General features: G+C 58.6%; 1 protein-coding gene across 1 annotated transcript; it reads left to right on the top strand.

Annotated features, from left to right (window-relative positions):
- Positions 1-309: 309 nt before the first annotated feature.
- On the top strand, positions 310-20,286 carry PHF8 (PHD finger protein 8; the record flags this gene model as incomplete). The annotated part of the gene is given in 20 exon segments (XM_084540404.1): positions 310-467; positions 1,005-1,090; positions 1,629-1,743; positions 2,855-3,015; positions 3,157-3,298; positions 5,312-5,498; positions 6,861-7,023; positions 8,278-8,365; positions 9,662-9,768; positions 11,231-11,322; positions 11,929-12,018; positions 12,921-13,064; positions 13,066-13,125; positions 13,229-13,305; positions 13,537-13,682; positions 16,693-16,778; positions 16,876-16,982; positions 19,824-19,913; positions 19,915-20,054; positions 20,143-20,286. Coding segments are annotated over 20 exon segments (2,323 nt in total), but the record flags the coding sequence as incomplete, so codon positions are not given.
- Positions 20,287-20,706: the final 420 nt, after the last annotated feature.

Genomic DNA, 20,706 nt, shown 5'->3' with positions numbered 1-20,706 from the left:
CCCACAGGCTCTTTTGGGGGGCTCGCAGCGCCCTATAGATTATTTAGGGGTGCCCCAAGTCCCTATAGACCCTCTAGGGGGGCGCAGGGCCCTATAGATCCGAGGGGAGAGGTCCTCTTGAGGGGTTTGTCCGGGTCCCACAGGCTCAGCTGCCCCCCTCCCTATAGAGCAGGGGGCACTGGTCCCCTATGGGGCCCCTATAGAGCGGGGGATCCCCTATAGAAAACCCACTCGAGCCCCCACTAAAGGGGTTTTCCATAGGGAGAGGCGGGGGGAGGGGATTGGGGGGGGTGTCTATAGGAGGCTCCATCGATGTCCCGGGCTGGGAGGGGGTCTGGGGGGGGCCTATAGGGGTCTATAGGGGCGGCCATGGCCTCGGTGCCCGTGTACTGCCTGTGCCGCCTGCCCTACGATGTCACCCGCTTCATGATCGAGTGCGACGGCTGCCAGGACTGGTTCCATGGCAGGTGGGCACTGGGAGGCACTGGGATGGACTGGGAGGGGAAAGGAGGGGCGCTGGGAGGTGTAGGAAGGGACTGGGAGGCACTGGGAAGGGAACTGGGGGTGCTGGGAGATGCAAGGAGGGGACTGGGATGGACTGGGAGGGGATTTGAGGGGGACTGGGACCAACTGGGAAGGGACTGGGACCAACCGGGAAGGGACTGGGGGGACCGAAAGCCGCTGGGAAGGATCTGGGATATACTGGGAGGGAAAATAAGGGGCACTTAAGCCACTGGGAAGGGACTGGAGGGTACTGGGAGGGATTGGGAGGTATGGGAGAGTGGGGGAGCAGGGGACTGGAAGGAACTGGGAGATACTGGGAAGGATTGGGAGGGACTGGGAGATGCTGGGGGGACACTGGGGTGATTGGGAGGGCTGGGGGGCTTGGAGAAATCCGAGCTCCTGTGCTAATGGGGGCAACTGGGAGGGGCTGGGAGCGTGCGTGGGGGGTACTGGGCTGTACTGGTCTGTACTGGGAGGCACTGGTGACGCTGTCCCCGCAGCTGCGTGGGGGTGGAGGAGGAGGCGGCGGCCGAGATCGACCTCTACCACTGCCCCCAGTGCGCCGTCCTGCGGGGGCCCTCCGTCAGTGAGTGCTATGGGGCCTATGGGACCTATAGGGGATATAGGGGACGCCCGGCCTGCAGGGCCATATGGGGCCGGTCGCCCTCTCGGGGGCCCTACGGGGCTGTAGGGGGCTGGGGGCAGCCCCTGTAGGCTTGTGTGGGGTGAGGATTTTATGGGACTGGGGTGGTATGGGGGCGGGAGGGGGTCGTATAGGGGTGGTTCCCCTATATAGGGTGGGACTGGGCCGTATAGGGCTGGGTTTGGGCTGTATAGGGCCGGTGGTGGGGTTTATAGGGTTGTTTCGCTCCCTCATAAGCATTGTGGGGGCCATATGGGACCAGGAGGTTCTTCTGGTCCATATAGGGCCATATAGGACCGGGGTTGGGCTGTATGGGGCCATATGGGACTGGGACAGGTTGGTGTGCTCCATACAGGGCTGGGCCTTGTGGGGCCGCACTTCCTGGCCCTTTATGGGTCTGTACGGGCCCTGTAGGGCTCTGTACGTGCCCGGCACGGGTCTATACGTGCCCCGGACCGGTCCATACGTCCTCACCCTATAGTGAAGCGTCGCCGGGCCCCCCCAAAACCGGCGCCGGTGGAGGTGGACGCGGGCCGCCCCGTGCGCACCGGCAGCGCCCAGTTCGTGCGGGAGCTGCGGGGCCGCACCTTCCCCAGGTGAGTGGCACCTATAGCGCCCGGCCCTATAGGGCCTATAGGGGGTCCTATAGGGCCCTGCGGGGTGCTGGAGCCGCTATATGGTGGCGTATGGGCGCTGTATGGGTGCGGGGTTGGGTCCTATAGGGGGTGGCTCCCTCCCTGGGGTGGTGTGGGGTTGTTGTCTTCCTTCCCCTATGGGCGCTATAGGGGCCGGGTGGTCTTTGGGGGCCTTGTAAGGGTGGTCTGGGAGGTGTATGGGCCTTGTGAGGTGGCTGTGGTGCTGTTTTAGGGTGATATAGGAGCTATAGGATCTTAGGGGGAAGCGTAGGAGTCCCACCGGGGTTGTATAGGGGCTCCATAGCCTCGTGAGGCTCTATAGGGTCTCTGTAGATCTCAATAGGGACCGTAGGATTTATTAGGACTCTTTAAGAGCTCCATGGATTTCTACAGAAGCTATAGGATCTCTTGAGGGTCTATGGGCCTCTATAGGGGCTGTAGGATGTCTTGGGACTCTATGGGTCTCTATGGAGGCTATAGGATCTCTTGGGCTCTATGGGTCTCTATAGGGGTTGTAGGATCTCTTAGGGACTTTTTGGGTTTCTACGGAGGCTATAGGATCTCTTGAGGCTCTGCAGTTCTCTCTAAATCCTATAGGATCTCTTGAGACCCTATGGATCTATATAGAGGTTATAGGATCTGTCGAGGCTCTAGGGTTTTCTATAAGGCCTATAGGATCTCTTGGAGCTCTGTGGATATTTTGGGGCTCTACGGGTCTCTATAGAGGCTATAGGATCTCTTGGGGCTTTTTGGCTCCTGTAGGGCTCATTGGGGTTCTATGGGGCCTGTGGGGATTCTATAGGTCCCGTAGAACCTCCTGGGGTTCTATAGGGGTTCTGTGGGTCCCTGGGGAGGCCCTATGGGCCTCTATAGAGCCTGAAGAACCTCTGGAGGCCCCATATCTCCTGTAGGATCTCCTGGAACCCTATAGGATCTTCATTACAAGTTCCACAGGGTCCCATAGGGCACCTCGAGAAGCCCCACGCTCCGGAGATCCTACCCAGACCCTATAGCATCCATAGAACCCACGAGGACCCCCCTCACTTCTCTTTTTTTCCCCCCCCCCCCCCAGCGCCGACGAGGTGCTGCTGAAGCCCAGCGGGGCGCAGCTGACGGTGGAGTACCTGGAGGAGAAGACCTTCAGCGTCCCCATCCTGGTGGCCCGCAAGGAGGGGCTGGGCATGACCTTGCCCCCCCCCACCTTCTCCGCCCGTGACGTCGAGCACTACGTGGGTGAGCTTTGGGGTCGGCGTCTCCCCTCCCTTCAAAAACAAACAAAAAAAAACCAAAACAAAACAAAAAAAACACAAAAAAAAACAAAACCAAAAAAACAACAAAAAAAAACCCTTTTCTGACCCATTTTTCGTGGGCCAGGAGCGGAGAAGGAGATCGAGGTGATGGACGTGGGGCGCCAGGTGCCGCTGAAGATGAAGCTGGGCGACTTCGTCACCTACTTCTGCGGCACCCGTCGGGACCGCGTCCTCAACGTCACCGGGCTGGAGTTCTCCGACACGCGGTGAGGGGAAAAAGCCCCCGGGGCCTCCTGGTGGTCCTGGTCATCCTTGGGGGCCTCCTGGTTGGGTTTCTCCTGGTCGTGGTTATCTCTGTGCTTTTTTTGGGTTTCTTAAAGTCGTGGTTATCTCCATGGCTTCGTTGGGTTCATGGTCATGGTTATCTCCATGGCTTCATTGGGTTTCTCCTGGTCGTGGTTATCTCTGTGTTTTTTTTGGGTTCCTCGAGGTCGTGGTTATCTCCATGGCTTCGTTGGGTTCCTCAAGGTCATGGTTATCTCGATGGCTTCGTTGGGGTCAAGGTCGTGGTTATCTCCATGGTTTTGTTGGGTTTTTCAAGGTCATGGTTATCTCCATGGCTTCTTTGGGGTTCTCCTGGTCATGGTTATCTCCATGGCTCCATTGGGGTTCTCCAGGTCATGGTTATCTCTGTGGCTTCCTTGGGGTTCTCCGGGTCATGGTTATCTCCATGGCTTTGTTGGGGTTCTCCGGGTCATGGTTATCTCCATTGCTTTACTGGAGTTCTCCTGGTCACGGTTATCTTCCTGATTTCATTGGGGTTCTCCAGGTCATGGTTATCTCCATGGCTTCCTTGGGGTCCTCCGGGTTGCGATTATCTACATGGCTTCGTTGGGGTTCTCCGGGTCATGGTTAACTCCATGGCTTTACTGGGGTCCTCCAGGTTATGGTTATCTCCATTACTCTACTGGAGTTCTTCTGGTGACAGTTATCTTCCTGGTTTAGTTGGGGTCCTCCTGGTCATGGTTATCTCCATGGCATTGTTGGGTTCCTCAAGGTTGTGGTTATCTCCATGGCTTCGTTGGGGTTCTCCGGGTCATGGTTATCTCCATGGCTTTATTGGGGTTCTTCTGGTCACAGTTATCTTCCTGGTTTCATTGGGGTCCTCTGGCTCATGGTTATCTCCATGACTTTGTTGGGTTTTTCAAGGTTGTGGTTATCTACATGGCTTCGTCGGGTTTCTCTGGGTCATGGTTATCTCCGGGGCTTCATTGGGGTCCTCCTGGTCATGGTTAACTCCATGGCTTTGTTGGGGTTCTCTGGGTCATGGTTATCTCTGTTGGTTTATTGGAGTTCTTCTGGTCACGGTTATCTTCCTGGTTTCATTGGGGTCCTTCTGGTCATGGTTATCTCCATGGCTTCGTTGGGTTTCTCCTGGTCATGGTTATCTCCGTGTTTTTTTTTGGGTTTCTTAAGGTCGTGGTTATCTCCATGGCTTCGTTGGGGTCATGGTTATCTCTGTGGCTTTGTTGGGGTCTTCTGGGTCATGGTTATCTCCATGGTTTTCTTGGGTTCCTTGAGGTCGTGGTTATTTCCATGGCTTCGTTGGGGTCCTCCTGGTCATGGTTATCTCCATGGTTTCGTTGGATTTCTCAAGGTCATGGTTATCTCCATGGCTTCGTTGGGTTTTTCAAGGTCGTGGTTATCTCCGTGGCTTCTTTGGGGTCTTCTGGGTCATGGCTATCTCCATGGTTTTGTTGGGTTCCTCGAGGTCGTGGTTATCTCCATGGCTTCGTTGAGGTTCTCCAGGTCATGGTTATCTATATTGTTTTTTTGGGGTCCTCAGGGTCATGGTTATCTCCGTGGCTTCGTTGGGTTTTTCAAGGTCATGGTTATCTATATTTTTTGGGGTTCTCTGGGTCATGGTTATCTCCATGGCCTCTTTGGGGTCCTCCTGGTCATGATTATCACCATGACTTCTTTGGGGTCTAAGACGACCAAAATAGCCAAGACCAAGACAACCAAGAGGTCACGGTTATCATTTTTGGCTCCCTTGGGTTCTCCTGACCCCCCTCACCCATGGGACACCCCATGGGGACCCCCCTTCCCCTCCCCAACCTTGGTGGCCCCCCATCCCCACGTCCCCACCAAAACCTTCCCCCTACCCAAAACCCCATAAATCCTACGCCCCTCTCCACCCAACCCCTTGCCTCCCCCGCACCGTATGGGCCCCCCCTGCTAAAGGGGGACCCCACCCCATAATTTTTGCCCCCCCCCAGGCTGTCGAACGTGGTGGAGACCCCCCGCATCGTGCGCAAGCTGTCCTGGGTGGAGAACCTGTGGCCGGGGGAGTCGGCGCGGGAGCGGCCGAGCCTACAGAAATTCTGCCTGCTGGGAGCCCGCGACAGCTTCACCGACTTCCACGTCGACCGGGGGGGGGCCTCGGCGTGGTGCCACGTCCTGAGGGTATGGGGGCATTTGGGGGGGGGGGTTTGGGGGGGATTTGGGGTGGTTTGGGGGGGATTTGGGGTGGGTTTGGGATGTTTTGGGGGGATTTGGGGTGGTTCGGGGGGGATTTGGGGGGATTTGGGGTGGTTCGGGGGGGATTTGGGGTGGTTGGGGGGGATTTGGGGTGGTTCGGGGGGGATTTGGGGTGGGTTTGGGATGTTTTGGGGGGATTTGGGGTGGTTCGGGGGGCATTTGGGGTGGGTTTGGGATGGTTGGGGGTGGTTTGGGGGGGATTTGGGGTGGGTTTGGGGTGGTTTGGGGTGGTTTTGGGGTGGGCTTGGAGTGGTTTGGGAGGGGTTAGGGTGGTTTTGGGGTGGTTTGGGAGGGATTTGGGGTGGTTTTGGGGTGGTTTGGTGGGGATTTGGGGTGGGTATGGTGTGGTTTGGGAGGGGTTAGGGTGGTTCTGGGGGTCTATGGGGTGGGTTTGGGGTGGTTTGGGGGGTATTTGGGGTGGTCTGGAGGGGATTTGGGGTGGGTTTGGGGTGGTTTTGGGGGTCTATGGGGTGGGTTTGGGGTGGTTTGGGGGGGATTTGGGATGGTTTGGGGTGGTTAAGGGGCCTATGGGGTAGATTTCAAGGGGGCATGGGGTGGTTATGAGAGTTATGGGGTCTGTGGGGGGGATTTGGGGTGGTTATGGGGGTCTATGGGGTGGGTTTGGGGTGGTTTGGGGGGGATTTGGGGTGGTTTGGGGGGATTTGGGGTGGTTATGAGGGGCTATGGGTGGGTTTGGAGTGGTTTGGAAGGGGTTAGGGTGGTTCTGGGAGTCTATGGTGTGGGTTTGGGGTGGTTTGGGGTGGATTTGGGGTGGTCTGGAGGGGGTTTGGGGTGGTTTTGGGGGTTTATGGGGTGTGTTTGGTTTGGGAGGGGTTAGGGTGGTTCTGGGGGTCTATGGGATGGATTTGGGGTGGTTTAGGGGGTCTATATGGTGGTTAGGAGAGCTTTGGGGGTTTATGGGGTGGATTTGGGGCTGCCCCATAACAGGGCGAGAAGATTTTCTACCTGGGGTTAGGGTGGGTTTGGGGGTCTATGGGGTGGGTTTGGGGTGGTTTGGGGGGGATTTGGGGCGGTTTGGGGGGGATTTGGGGTGGTTTAGGGGGTCTATATGGTAGTTAGGAGAGTTTTGGGGGTTTATGGGGTGGATTTGGGGCTGCCCCATAACAGGGCGAGAAGATTTTCTACCTGGGGTTAGGGTGGTTTTGGGGGTCTATGGGGTGGGTTTGGGGTGGTTTGGGGGGGATTTGGGGTGGTTTAGGGGGTCTATATGGTGGTTAGGAGAGCTTTGGGGGTTTATGGGGTGGATTTGGGGCTGCCCCATAACAGGGCGAGAAGATTTTCTACCTGGCTCGCCCCACGGCCGCCAACCTGGGGCTGTTCGAGGCCTGGAGCAGCTCCCGAAACCAGGGGCAGCTTTTTTTCGGGGACCAGGTGGATCGCTGCTACCGCTGCCCCCTCCGCCAGGGCCAGACCCTCTTCATCCCCACGGGTAAGGGGGGGGGCTCAGCTCCCTTTTGGGGGGGTCCCGGTGCTGTTTTCGGGGGTCCTGGGGGGGTTATAGGGGTCCTAGAGCGGTCCTTGGGGGGGATTTGGGGTCCCAGCCCCATTTGGGGGAGACCTTGGGGGTCCCAGTCCCTTCCTGGGGAGGCCCTGGGGGTCCTAGCCCCCTCCTGGGGAGGTTCTGGGGGGACCTTGGGGGTCCTAGCTCCCTTTTGGGGGGGTCCCGGTGCTGTTTTCGGGGGTCCTGGGGGGATTATAGGGGTCCTAGAGCGGTCTTTGGGGGGGATTTGGGGTCCCAGCCCCATTTGGGGGAGACCTTGGGGGTCCTAGCCCCCTCCTGGGGAGGTCCTGGGGGGGCTTGGGAGTCCTAGCTCCCTTTGGGGGGGTCCCGGTGCTGTTTTTGGGGGTCCTGGGGGGGTTATAGGGGTCCTAGAGCGGTCTTTGGGGGGGGATTTGGGGTCCCAGCCCCATTTGGGGGAGACCTTGGGGGTTCTAGCCCCATTTGGGGGAGACTTTGGGGGTCCTAGTCCCCTCCTGGGGAGGTCCTGGGGGTCCTAGAGGGGTCCCAGCCCTGTTTTGGGGGGTCCTGGGGGGACTGTGGGGGTCCTAGCTCCCTTCTGGGGGGGTCCTGGTGCTGTTTTCGGGGGTCCTGGGGGGGTTATAGGGGTCCTAGAGCGGTCTTTGGGGGGGATTTGAGGTCCCAGCCCCATTCTGGGGTGGGTCTGGGGGGGTTTTGGGTGTCCTAGCCCATTCCCCAGGGGTCCTGGGGGTCATAGCCCACCCCTGGGGGGGTCCTAGGGGGGTCCCAGCACTGTTTTCGGGGGTCCTGGGGGGGTTATAGGGGTCCTAGAGCGGTCCTTGGGGGGGATTTGGGGTCCCAGCCCCATTTGGGGGAGACTTTGGGGGTCCTAGCCCCCTCCTGGGGAGGTCCTGGGGGGGCTTGGGGGTCCTAGCTCCCTTCTGGGGGGGTCCTGGTGCTGTTTTCGGGGTTCCTGGGGGGGTTATAGGGGTCCTAGAGCGGTCCTTGGGGGGGATTTGGGGTCCCAGCCCCATTCGGGGGGGGCTTTGGGGGTCCCATTCCCTTCCTGGGGGGGGGTCTTGGGGGTCCCAGCCCCATTTAGGGCCTCCTGGCGGGGGGTCTTCTGTGTCCTCCACCATTTTGGTGGTGCTTGGGGGCTCTTGTGGGGTGTGTGGGGTTTTTTTTTGGGGGGGGGGTCCCCGAGCTGTTGTGCCCCCCCCCCAGGTTGGATCCACGCCGTGCTGACCCCCGTCGACTGCTTGGCTTTTGGGGGCAACTTCCTGCACAGCCTCAACATCGCCATGCAGCTCAAGTGGGTGGGGGGCTTATGGGGGGGGTGTGGGGGGTCCCGGGTACCCGTGGGGTGGGTTTGGGGGGGGGCCCTGAGCAACCCCTGGGGTGATTTGGGGGGGCTGCGGGGTGTTATGGGGTGGTTTTGGGGTGGTTTTGAGGGTTATGGGGTGGGGTTGGGGGGGGTAATGGGGTATTTAGGGGGGTAATAGGGTGATCTGGGGGGGCTGTGGGGTAGGTTGGGGGCGTTTTGGGGTCGTTTGGAGGGGTTATGGGGTGGTTTTGAGGGTTATGGGGTGGTCTGGAAGGTTATGGGATGGGGTTGGGGGGGTAAAGGGGTGATTTGGGGGGGCTGTGGGGCGGGTTGGGGGTGTTTTGGGGTGGTTTTGAGGGTTATGGGGTGGTTTTGAGGGTTATAGGGTGGGGTTGCGGGGGTAATGGGGTGATTTGGGGGGGCTGTGGGGCGGGTTGGGGGTGTTTTGGGGTGGTTTTGAGGGTTATGGGGTGGTCTGGAGGGTTATGGGGTGGGGTTGGGGGTGGTAATGGGGTGTTTTAGGGGGGTAATAGGGTGATTTGGGGGGGCTGTGGGGCAGGTTGGGGGTGTTTTGGGGTGGTTTTGAGGGTTATGGGGTGGGGTTGGGGTGGTAATGGGGTGATTTGGGGGGGCTGCAGGGTGTTATGGGGTGGTTTTGGGGTGGTTTTGAGGGTTATGGGGTGGCCTGGAGAATTATGGGGTGGGGTTGGGGGTGGTAATGGGGTGTTTTAGGGGGGTAATAGGGTGATTTGGGGGGGCTGTGGGGCAGGTTGGGGGCGTTTTGGGGTGGTTTGAGGGTTATGGGGTGGGGTTGGGAGGGTAATGGGGTGATTTGGGGCTGCGGGGCAGGTTGGGGGCGTTTTGGGGTGGTTTTGAGGGTTATGGGGTGGTCTGGAGGATTTTGGGATGGGGTTGGGGGCTTAATGGGGTGTTTAGTGGGGAATATGGGGGTAAGGGGAAGTTTTGGGGTGGGTTTGGGGGTGTTGGGGGTACTATGGGTACCTGGGGGGGGGGTTATAGGTACTTTAGGTGATCGGAGTGGACTTGGGGGTGAATTTGGGGTGATTTGGGGTGATTTGGAGCTGTTATGGGGTTGTTTTTTATGGGGTCATGGCACAGCTCTGAGCGCCTGCAGGCTGCTTTGGGTGGGCTGCGGAGCACTTGGGGGGCACGGGGTGTTTAGGTGGGGCGTTTTGGGGCTCTGTGGGGTGTTTTGGGGCTCTGTGGGGTATTTTGGGGCGTTTTGGGGCGTTTTGGGGTGTTATGGGGTGCTGTGGGGCGCAGGGCGTACGAGATCGAGCGGCGCCTGAGCACGGCGGAGCTGGGCACCTTCCCCAACTTCGAGACCATCTGCTGGTACGTGGGGAGGCACCTGCTGGACACCTTCCGAGGTGGGTCCGGGGGGGGTCCCGGGGGGGTCCCAGCCCCCTTCTGGGGGGGTTTTGGGGGGTCCTGGGGGGGTTTTGGGGGATTCCGGGGGGGTTTTGGGGGTCTTGGGGTGGGTCTCAGCCCTGTTTTGGGGCATCTGGGGGTCCTAGACCAGTGCTTGGGGGGGATTTGGGGTCTTAGGATAATTTGGGGGGTCCCGGGGGGGTCCCAGCCCCATCCTGGGGGGGTTTTGGGGGGTCCTGGGGGGGTTTTGGGGGTCTTGGGGTGGGTCTCAGCCCTGTTCTGGGGGATCTGGGGGGGTTCTGGGGGTCCCAGACCAGTCCTTGGGGGGGAATTGGGGTCTCAGGATAATTTGGGGGGGGGTCTTGGGGGGTCCCAGAACCCTCCTGGGGGGGATTTGGGGGATTCTGGGGGGGTTTTGGGGGTCTTGGGGTGGGTCTCAGCCCTGTTCTAGGGGTTCTGGGGGTCCCATACTAGTCCCTGGGGGGGAATTGGGGTCTCAGGATAATTTGGGGGGCCTCTTGGGGGTCCTGGTCTATTCCTGGGGGGTCCCAGCCCCCTCCTGGGGGCCCAGGGGGGGGTTTGGGGGATCCTGGAGGGGTTTTGGGGTCCTGGGGGCTGGTCTCAGCCCTGTTCTAGGGGTTCTGGGGGTCCCATACCGGTCCCTGGGGGGGATTTGAAGTCCCAGGATAATTTGGGGGGGCTCTTGGGGGTCCCGGTCCATTCCTGGGGGGTCCCAGCCCCCTCCTCGGGGGGTTTTGGGGGGTCTTGGGGTGGGTCTCAGCCCTGTTTTGGGGCATCTGGGGGTCCTAGACCAGTGCTTGGGGGGGATTTGGAGTCCCAGGATAATTTGGGGGGGCTCTTGGGGGTCCCAGTCCATTCCTGGGGGGTCCTGGGGGGGTTTTGGGGGTCTTGGGGTGGGTCTCAGCCCTGTTCTGGGAGATCTGGGGGGGTTCTGGGGGTCCCAGACCAGTCCTTGGGGGGGATTTGGGGTCTCAGGATAATTTGGGGGGGGGTCTTGGGGGTCCCAGCCCCCTCCTGGGGCGTCCTGGGGGGTCCCAGATCCCTCCTGGGGGGTCCTGGGGGGGTTTTGGGGGGATCCTGGGGGGGGGTTTGGGGGGTCTTGGGGTGGGTCTCAGCCCTGTTTGGGGGCATCTGGGGGTCCCAGACCAGTCCTTGGGGGGGATTTGGGGTCTCAGGATAATTTGGGGGGGGTCCTGGGGGTCCCAGTCCATTTTTGGGGGGGTCCTGGGGGGGTCTTGGGGGTCCCAGCCCCTTCCTGGGGGGGTCCTGGGGGGCTCCAAGCCCTATTTTGGGGTATCCTGGGGGGGTTTCTTGGGGTCCTAGACCACTCCTTGGGGGGGGCTTTTGGGGTCCCAGAACAATTTGGGGGGGGTCCGGGGGGGTCCCAGCCCCATTTGGGGGTCTCTGGGGGGGTCCCCACCACCGTGCCCCCCCCCCCAGGGCTGCGGGAGAACCGGCGCCCCCCCGCCGCCTACCTGGTGCAGGGGGCCAAGGCGCTGACGGCCGCCTTCCGAGCGTGGACCCGCCGAGAGGTGAGGGGGGGGGGGCCCTAATTTTTTTTTGGGGGGGGTCCCCAGAAAATTTGGGGGGGTCCCCAGAAAATTTGGGGGGGGTCCCCAGAAATTTTGGGGGGGATTTGGGGGGGTTCTGGGGGGATTTGGGGGCTTATGGGGGGATTTGGGGGCCCTGGCGGGGGGATTAGGGAGGCTGAGGGGGCTCTTCAATTTTTTTGGGGGGTGATTTTTTTTGGGGGGGGGTCCCCAGAAAATTTGGGGGGGGTCCCCAGGAAATTTGGGGGGGGTCCTCAGAAATTTTTGGGGGTCTACGGGGGGATTTGGGGAGGTTCTGGGGGGATTTGGGGGGGTTTTGGGGGATTTGGGGGTCCTGGAGGGGGGGTTAGGGAGGCTGGGGGGGGGTCTTTAATTTTGGGGGGGGTCCCCACTTTTTTTGGGGGGGTCCCAATTTTGGGGGGGGGTCCTGGGGGGAGCCCCACCTCTTATTTTGGGGCATCCCACCTTTTTTTGGGATCTCTTTTTGGGGGGGGTCCCGGGGAATTGGGGGGTTATGGGGGGGCTCTGGGGGTTGGGGGGGGTCCCATTTTTGGGGGGGGGTCCCCAATTTCTTTTCCCCCCCCCCAGGCGCTGGGGGAGCACGCGCAGGAGATCCCCGAGACGCTGCGGCCGGGGCAACTGGTGCGGGAACTGGGCAGGGAGGTGCGGCTGGCACAGGTGGGACTGGGAGCACTGGGAGCAACTGGGAGGGACTGGGAGCAACTGGGAGGGGTACTGGGGGGGGCTGGAGGGGTACTGGGGGGGGTTGGGGGGTTATTGGGGGGGTCGGGGGGGTGCGGGGAGGCACTGGGAGGTCATCGGGGAGGGGTTGGGGGTTACTGGGAGGAACTGGGAGTGGGATGGGGGTTACTGGGAGGGGTTTGGGGGTTACTGGGATGGACTGGGAGGAACTGGGAGTGGGATGGGGGTTACTGGGAGGGGTTTGGGGGTTACTGGGATGGACTGGGAGGAACTGGGAGTGGGATGGGGGTTACTGGGATGGACTGGGAGGAACTGGGAGTGGGATGGGGGTTACTGGGAGGGGTTTGGGGGTTACTGGGATGGACTGGGAGGAACTGGGAGTGGGATGGGGGTTACTGGGAGGGGTTTGGGGGTTACTGGGATGGACTGGGAGGAACTGGGGGCATTGTATGGGGTGGAGGGGAGAGACTGGGAGGTTACTGGGATGAACTGGGGGAGTCTTATGGGGTGTAGGGAGGGGGTTGGGGGTTACTGGGATGGACTGGGAGGCACTGGGAGGTCATATAGGAGGGTTTTGGGGGTTACTGGGAGGAACTGAGATGAACTGGGATAATGATATGGGGTGCAGGACCCAGCTGGGAGGTTACTGGGAGGGGTTTGGGGGTTACTGGGATGAACTGGGATGAACTGGGATAACGCTATGGGGTGCAGGACCCAGCTGGGAGGTCACTGGGGAGGGACTGGGGCTTACTGGGATGAACTGGGATAACGCTATGGGGTGCAGGACCCAGCTGGGAGGTTACTGGGAGGGGTTCGGTGGTTACTGGGACAAACTGGGAGGCACTGGGAGCCCCTCACCGTGCCCCCCCCCCCCCCAGGAGCTGTTCCAGCAAAGCGGGGGGAAGCAGGGCCCCCCCTTCGGCCCCCCCCGCGCCCCCCCCCCACCTCCCACCGCCGCCGCCCCCCCCTCGGACCCCCCCGGCAGCAAAATGGGGGGGGGGCGCCGAGGGGGGGGGGGTCCCAGCCCGGCCCCCCCCCTTGGAAGAGGAAGAGGAGGAGGAAGACGACGAAGAAGAGGATGAGGTGGGCAGGGATTTTTTTTGAGGGGGGGGGGGCCTTTTTTTGGGGGGGGGGGGTTTGGGGGTGCTGACCCCCCCCCAATGTGCCCCCCCCCCACTTTTTGTAGCCCCCCAGTTCCAGCCCCGAGGAGACCGACGGCGACTCGGAGGGGGACCTCCAAATCCTGCTGGCCAACGGGGGGCGGTGAGCTGGGGGGGGGGGGCGTTATTTTTTTTTTGGGGGGGGGGGGCCCCCCCGTAACGCCCCCCCCCCCATATTAATGAATTTGGGGGGGGGGGAGCCTGAAAAAATTCAGGTTAAGGGGGGGATTAAGGGGGATTATACCCCCCCCCCCAAGGATTAAAAGGCTGGGGGGGGGGGCAAAATTAAATGCCCCCCCCCCCATTTTATGCTGTGCCCCCCCCCCCCTTCCAGCCCCCGCCGCAGCCGTAGGGTGGGGGGGCCCCGCGCCCCCCCCTCGCCCTCCTGCTCCCCCCCGAGCCCCCCCCTGGACCTGGATTCGGAGGAGGACCTGCAGATCGATGAGACCCCCCCCCGGCGAGGCCCCCGCCGACTGCCCCGTGAGTGAACCCCGCCCCCCCAAAATAAAATTGGGGACCCCCCCACTTAAAAATGGGACCCCCCCAAAAAAATTGGGGACCCCCCCCAAAAGAAGTGGCCCCAATGGGGTTACCGTGTTCAAAGGTGACCCCCCCCCGAAATAATTGGGACCCCCAAAAATAATTGGACCCCCCCAAAATAAAATAGGGACCCCCCCCAAATAAAACAGCCCCTGAATTAAGTGGGGACCCCCCCCCAAAAAAAATGGGACCCCCCCAAAAGAAGTGGCCCCATGGGAATGGGGTGACCGTGTTCAAAGGTGCCCCCCCCGAAATAATTGGGACCCCCCAAAAATAATTGGACCCCCCCAAAATAAAATAGGGACCCCCCCCAAATAAAACAGCCCCTAAATAATGAGGGACCCCCCCCCAAAAAAAAATTGGGACCCCCCCCCAAAAGAAGTGGCCCCATGGGAATGGGGGACACCATGGGGTAACTGTGTTCAAAGGTGCCCCCCCCAAAATAATTGGGACCCCCAAAAATAATTGGACCCCCCCAAAATAAAGTAGGGACCCCCCCAAAATAAAACAGCCCCAAAATTAAGTGGGGACCCCCCCCCAAAAAAATTGGGACCCCCCCCAAAAGAAGTGGCCCCATGGAAGTGGGGAGCACAATGGGGTAACCGTGTTCAAAGGTGCCCCCCCCCTAAATAATTGGGACCCCCCCCAGAATAATTGGACCCCCCCAAAATAAAATAGGGACCCCCCCCGAAATAAAACAGCCCCCAAATAATGAGGGGGCCCCCCCAAAAAAAATTGGGACCCCCCCCAAAGGAAGTGGCCCCATGGAAATGGGGAGCACAATGGGGTGACCGTGTTCAAAGGTGCCCCCCCCAAAATAATTGGGACCCCCCCAGAATAATTGGACCCCCCCAAAATAAAATAGGGACCCCCCCCAAAATAAAACAGCCCCTAAATAATGAGGGGACCCCCCCAAAAAAAATGGGGACCCCCACCCAAAAAGAAGTGGCCCCATGGAAATGGGGTAACTGTGTTCAAAGGTGCCCCCCCCCCAGATAATTGGGAACCCCCCAAAATAATTGGACCCCCCCAAAATAAAATAGGGACCCCCCCCAAATAAAACAGCCCCTAAATAATGAGGGACCCCCCCCCCAAAAAAAATTGGGACCCCCCCCCAAAAGAAGTGGCCCCATGGGAATGGGGGACACCATGGGGTAACTGTGTTCAAAGGTGCCCCCCCCCAAAATAATTGGGACCCCCAAAAATAATTGGACCCCCCAAAATAAAGTAGGGACCCCCCCCCAAAATAAAACAGCCCCAAAATTAAGTGGGGACCCCCCCCCCAAAAAAATTGGGACCCCCCCCAAAAGAAGTGGCCCCATGGAAGTGGGGAGCACAATGGGGTAACCGTGTTCAAAGGTGCCCCCCCCTAAATAATTGGGACCCCCCCCAGAATAATTGGACCCCCCCAAAATAAAATAGGGACCCCCCCCGAAATAAAACAGCCCCCAAATAATGAGGGGGCCCCCCCAAAAAAAATTGGGACCCCCCCCAAAGGAAGTGGCCCCATGGAAATGGGGAGCACAATGGGGTGACCGTGTTCAAAGGTGCCCCCCCCAAAATAATTGGGACCCCCCCAGAATAATTGGACCCCCCCAAAATAAAATAGGGACCCCCCCCAAAATAAAACAGCCCCTAAATAATGAGGGGACCCCCCCAAAAAAAATGGGGACCCCCACCCAAAAAGAAGTGGCCCCATGGAAATGGGGTAACTGTGTTCAAAGGTGCCCCCCCCCCAGATAATTGGGAACCCCCCAAAATAATTGGACCCCCCCAAAATAAAATAGGGACCCCCCCCAAATAAAACAGCCCCTAAATAATGAGGGACCCCCCCCCAAAAAAAATTGGGACCCCCCCCCAAAAGAAGTGGCCCCATGGGAATGGGGGACACCATGGGGTAACTGTGTTCAAAGGTGCCCCCCCCCAAAATAATTGGGACCCCCAAAAATAATTGGACCCCCCAAAATAAAGTAGGGACCCCCCCCAAAATAAAACAGCCCCAAAATTAAGTGGGGACCCCCCCCCAAAAAAATTGGGACCCCCCCAAAAGAAGTGGCCCCATGGAAGTGGGGAGCACAATGGGGTAACCGTGTTCAAAGGTGCCCCCCCCCTAAATAATTGGGACCCCCCCCAGAATAATTGGACCCCCCCAAAATAAAATAGGGACCCCCCCCGAAATAAAACAGCCCCCCAAATAATGAGGGGGCCCCCCCAAAAAAAAATTGGGGACCCCCCCCAAAGGAAGTGGCCCCATGGAAATGGGGAGCACAATGGGGTGACCGTGTTCAAAGGTGCCCCCCCCAAAATAATTGGGACCCCCCCAGAATAATTGGACCCCCCCAAAATAAAATAGGGACCCCCCCCAAAATAAAACAGCCCCTAAATAATGAGGGGACCCCCCCAAAAAAAATGGGGACCCCCACCCAAAAAGAAGTGGCCCCATGGAAATGGGGTAACTGTGTTCAAAGGTGCCCCCCCCCCCAGATAATTGGGAACCCCCCAAAATAATTGGACCCCCCCAAAATAAAATAGGGACCCCCCCAAAATAAAACAGCCCCTAAATAAAGAGGGGACCCCCCCCCAAAAAAAATTGGGACCCCCCCAAAAGAAGTGGCCCCATGGAAATGGGGTAACTGTGTTCAAAGGTGCCCCCCCCAAAATAATTGGGACCCCCCCAGAATAATTGGACCCCCCCAAAAAAATTCGGGACCCCCCCCAACAAGTGGGGACCCCCCCAGAAAAAAAATTGCCCCCCCCCCCAAAAAAAAAGCCCCCCCAAAGCGAAGCCTCCCCTTGACATCAACAGCGCTGACCCCTTCCAAAACCTCCCCCCCCTCCCCAAAAAAAGCCCCCTCCCCCCAAAAAAAAAAAGCCCCCCCCAAAACTAGGGACCCCCCCCCCAAATAATTGGGACCCCCCCCCTAAAAAAATTTTGCCCCCCCCCCTCCAGGGCTCCCCCGCAAGCTGCCCAGGGCCAAGCCCTGCTCGGACCCCAACCGCGTGCGGGAGCCGGGAGAGGTCGACTTCGACATCGAGGTAGGGGCTTTTTTTTGGGGGGGGGGGCTTTTTTTTTGGGGTGGGGGCGTTTTATAGGGCCGGGGGGGCTCACCCCATGTCCCCCCCCCCCCCCCAGGAGGATTACACCACGGAGGAGGAGGAGGGGGGGGGCAGCGCCGCGGGGCTCCTGGACCTGCTGAAGGCCAGCAGGCAGGTGGGGGCGTCCGAGTACCCCCCCCTGAGGTAAGGGGGGGTTTTGGGGACGATTTGGGGGGATTTGGGGTTTTTATGGGGTTTGGGGATTTTGTGGGGTTTGGTTTATTTTTTGGGGGGGGGAGATATGGTTTTTTGGAGGGGATTTGGGGGCGTTTTGGGGGGATTTTGGGCTTTTGGGGGGGTTGGGACGTTTTGGGGGGATTTGGGGCTTTTGTGGGATTTGTTTTATGGGGGGGGGATTTGGGGCGTTTTGGGGGATTTGGGGCTTTTATGGGGTTTGGTTTGTTTTGGGGGGGGATTTGGTTTTTTTGGGAGGGGGTTTGGGGGTGTTTTGGGAGGATTTGGGGCTTTTATTGGGTTTGCTTTTTTTGGGGGGGATTTGGGGTGTTTTGGGGGATTTGGGGCGTTTTGGGGGATTTGGGGCTTTTATGGGGTTTGGTTTGTTTTGGGGGGGGATTTGTTTTTTTTGGGAGGGGGTTTGGGGGTGTTTTGGGAGGATTTGGGGCTTTTATTGGGTTTGCTTTTTTTGGGGGGGATTTGGGGTGTTTTGGGGGGGATTTGGGGCGTTTTGGGGTGTTTTGGGGGAATTTGGGGCTTTTGTGGGATTTGTTTTATGGGGGGGGATTTGGGGCTTTTATGGGGTTTGGGGCTTTTGTGGGGTTTGGTTTATTTTTTGGGGGGGGGAGATACGGTTTTTTGGAGGGGATTTGGGGGCGTTTTGGGGGGATTTTGGGCTTTTGGGGGGGTTGGGACGTTTTGGGGGGATTTGGGACTTTTGTGGGATTTGTTTTATGGAGGGGGGATTTGGGGCTTTTATGGGGTTTGGTTTGTTTTGGGGGGGGATTTGTTTTTTTTTTGGGAGGGGGTTTGGGGGTGTTTTGGGAGGATTTGGGGCTTTTATTGGGTTTGCTTTTTTTGGGGGGGATTTGGGGTGTTTTGGGGGGATTTGGGGTGTTTTGGGGGGATTTGGGGTGTTTTGGGGGGATTTGGGGTGTTTTGGGGGGATTTGGGGTGTTTTGGGGGGATTTGGGGCTTTTATGCTTTTTTGGGGGGGATTTGGGGCGTTTTGGGGTGTTTTGGGGGAATTTGGGGCTTTTGTGGGATTTGTTTTATGGGGGGGGATTTGGGGCGTTTTGGGGGATTTGGGGCTTTTATGGGGTTTGGTTTATTTTGGGGGGGGATTTGTTTTTTGGGGAGGGGGTTTGGGGGTGTTTTGGGAGGATTTGGGGCTTTTATGGGGTTTGTTTTCTTGGGGGGGGATTTGGGGCGTTTTGGGGGGATTTGGGGCGTTTTGGGGGGATTTGGGGCGTTTTGGGGGGATTTGGGGCGTTTTGGGGGGATTTGGGGCGTTTTGGGGGGATTTGGGGCTTTTATGCTTTTTTTGGGGGGGGTTTTGGCGTGTTTTGGGGGAATTTGGGGCTTTTGTGGGATTTGTTTTATGGGGGGGGATTTGGGGCTTTTATGGGGTTTGGGGCTTTTGTGGGGTTTGGTTTATTTTGGGGGGGGGAGATATGGTTTTTTGGAGGGGATTTGGGGGCGTTTTGGGGGGATTTGTGGCTTTTATGGGGTTTGCTTTTTTTGGGGGGGATTTGGGGCGTTTTGGGGGATTTGGGGCTCTTATGTTTTTTGGGGGGATTTGGGACTTTTGTGGGATTTGTTTTATGGGGGAGGGATTTGTGGGCATTTTGGGGGGATTTGGGGCTTTTATGCTTTTTTGGGGGGAGTTTGGGGGCGTTTTGGGGGGGATTTGGGGCTTTTATGTTTCTTTGGGGGGATTTGGGGCGTTCTGGGGTGTTTTGGGGGGATTTTGGGCTTTTATGTTTTGTTCTGGGGGGATTTGAGGCATTTTGGGGGGTTTTGGAGCATTTTGAGGGTGTTTGGGGGGCATTTTGAGGAGGATTTGGGGTCACTAGGGGCATTTGGGGGAATTTGGGGTCATTTGGGGGGAATTTGGGGTCATTTGGGGGAATTTGGGGTCATTTGGGGGACATTTGGGGGGATTTGGGGTCACTAGGGGCATTTTGGGGGAGTTGGGGTCATTGGGGAGGAATTTGGGGTCATTTGGGGGACATTTGGGGGGGATTTGGGGTCACTGGGGGGATTTGGGGTCATTGGGGAGGGTTTGTGGTCATTTTGGGGGAATTTGGGGTCATTTTGGTGGCACTTGGGGGGAATTTGGGAGCATTTGGGGGGGATTTGGGATCACTAGGGACATTTGGGGAGATTTGGGGTCTGTTGGGGGAATTTGGGGTCATTAGAGGGTAATTGGGGGGGAATTGGGGTCACTAGGGGCATTTTGGGGGGAATTTGGGGTCATTTGGGGGGAAATTGGGTGGATTTGGGGTCACTAGGGACATTTTGGGGGGATTTGGGGTCATTGGGGAGGAATTTGGGGTCATTTTGGGGGACATTTGGGGGGGATTTGGGGTCACTAGGGGTATTTTTGGGGGAATTTGGAGTCATTTGGGGGGAAATTGGGGGGGATTTGGGGTCATTTGGGGGGAAATTGGGGGGGATTTGGGGTCATTGGGGAGGGTTTGTGGTCATTTTGGGGGAATTTGGGGTCATTTTGGTGGCACTTGGGGGGGATTTGGGGTCATTTGGGGGGGATTTGGGGTCACTAGGGACATTTTGGGGGGAATTTGGGGTCATTTTGGGTGGATTTGGTGTCACCTGGGTTATTTTTTTTTGTGGGGGGGCACCATTTAGGGTCAAGCTTCAGGGGAATACGACAACAGGGCGGGAGGGGGGGCGATTTTAGGGTTCCCCCCTTAATTTTAGGACACCCCCTTAATTTTAGGACGTCCCCCTTAATTTTAGGATGCCCCCCCCCTAATTTTATTCCCCCCCCCCCCCAAAATTTTGCAGCGAGGCCCCCGCCTCCCCCAGCACGCGCGAGGCCATCCAGGGCATGCTGCGCATGGCCAACCTCCCCGCCGGCGCCCCCCCGGCCCCCCCCCACCCCCTTGGTTGGCGGGGGGGGGTCCCCAAGAACGGGGCGGGGGGGGCGCACGCCCCCCCCCACCCCCCGCAGCACCGACAGCGAGGAGGGGGACGAGCAGGACAGCCTGGGGGCCTGCTTCAAGGACGCCGAATACAGTGAGTTTAGGGTTTTTTTTTTAAGGGGGGGGGCCCAAAATTTTTATTTTTTAACTTTTAACCCCCCCTCGTGTGCCCCCCCCCCCAGTTTATCCATCCCTGGAGTCGGATGAGGACGACCCGGCGCTGAAATCGCTCCCCAAGAGGAAGAAAGTCACCGACGACGCGCCCTGGAGCCCAAAGGTGGGCCCCCCCCCCCCAAAAAAAAATAATTTGGGGATCCTATTAGAAAGTGGGGACCCCCCCAAAAAAAATTGGGGCGCTGCTGTAAAGGGGGGACACCAAAAAAAGGGTAGAATCCCCAAAAAGGGGATGCCTAAAAAGTGGGTTTTCTGTTGGAAAGAAAGTGCCCCCCCCCCAAAAAAAATAATTTGGGGATCCTATTAGAAAGTGGGGACCCCCCCCAAAAAAATGGGGTGCTGCTGTAAAGGGGGGTCCCAAAAAAAGGGTAGAATCCCCCAAAAGGGGCTGCCCAAAAAGTGGGATTTCTGTTGAAAAGAAAGTGCCCCCCCCCCAAAAAAAAAATAATAGTGGGGGTAACCCAAAAAAAATAGTGGGGGCACCCCAAAAATTGGCACTCCCACCCCAAAAAGGGGTCAACCCGTTGCCAAAAAGCAGGGATTTGTCCCCAAAAGTGATCCTCAAAATGTAG

The sequence above is a fragment of the Aythya ferina genome (genome assembly GCF_964211825.1).
Source record: "Aythya ferina genome assembly, contig: HAP1_SCAFFOLD_574, whole genome shotgun sequence".
Lineage (NCBI taxonomy): Eukaryota > Metazoa > Chordata > Aves > Anseriformes > Anatidae > Aythya > Aythya ferina.
Note: the sequence above shows the minus strand (reverse complement) of the source record. Positions and strands in the feature narration are given on the sequence as shown.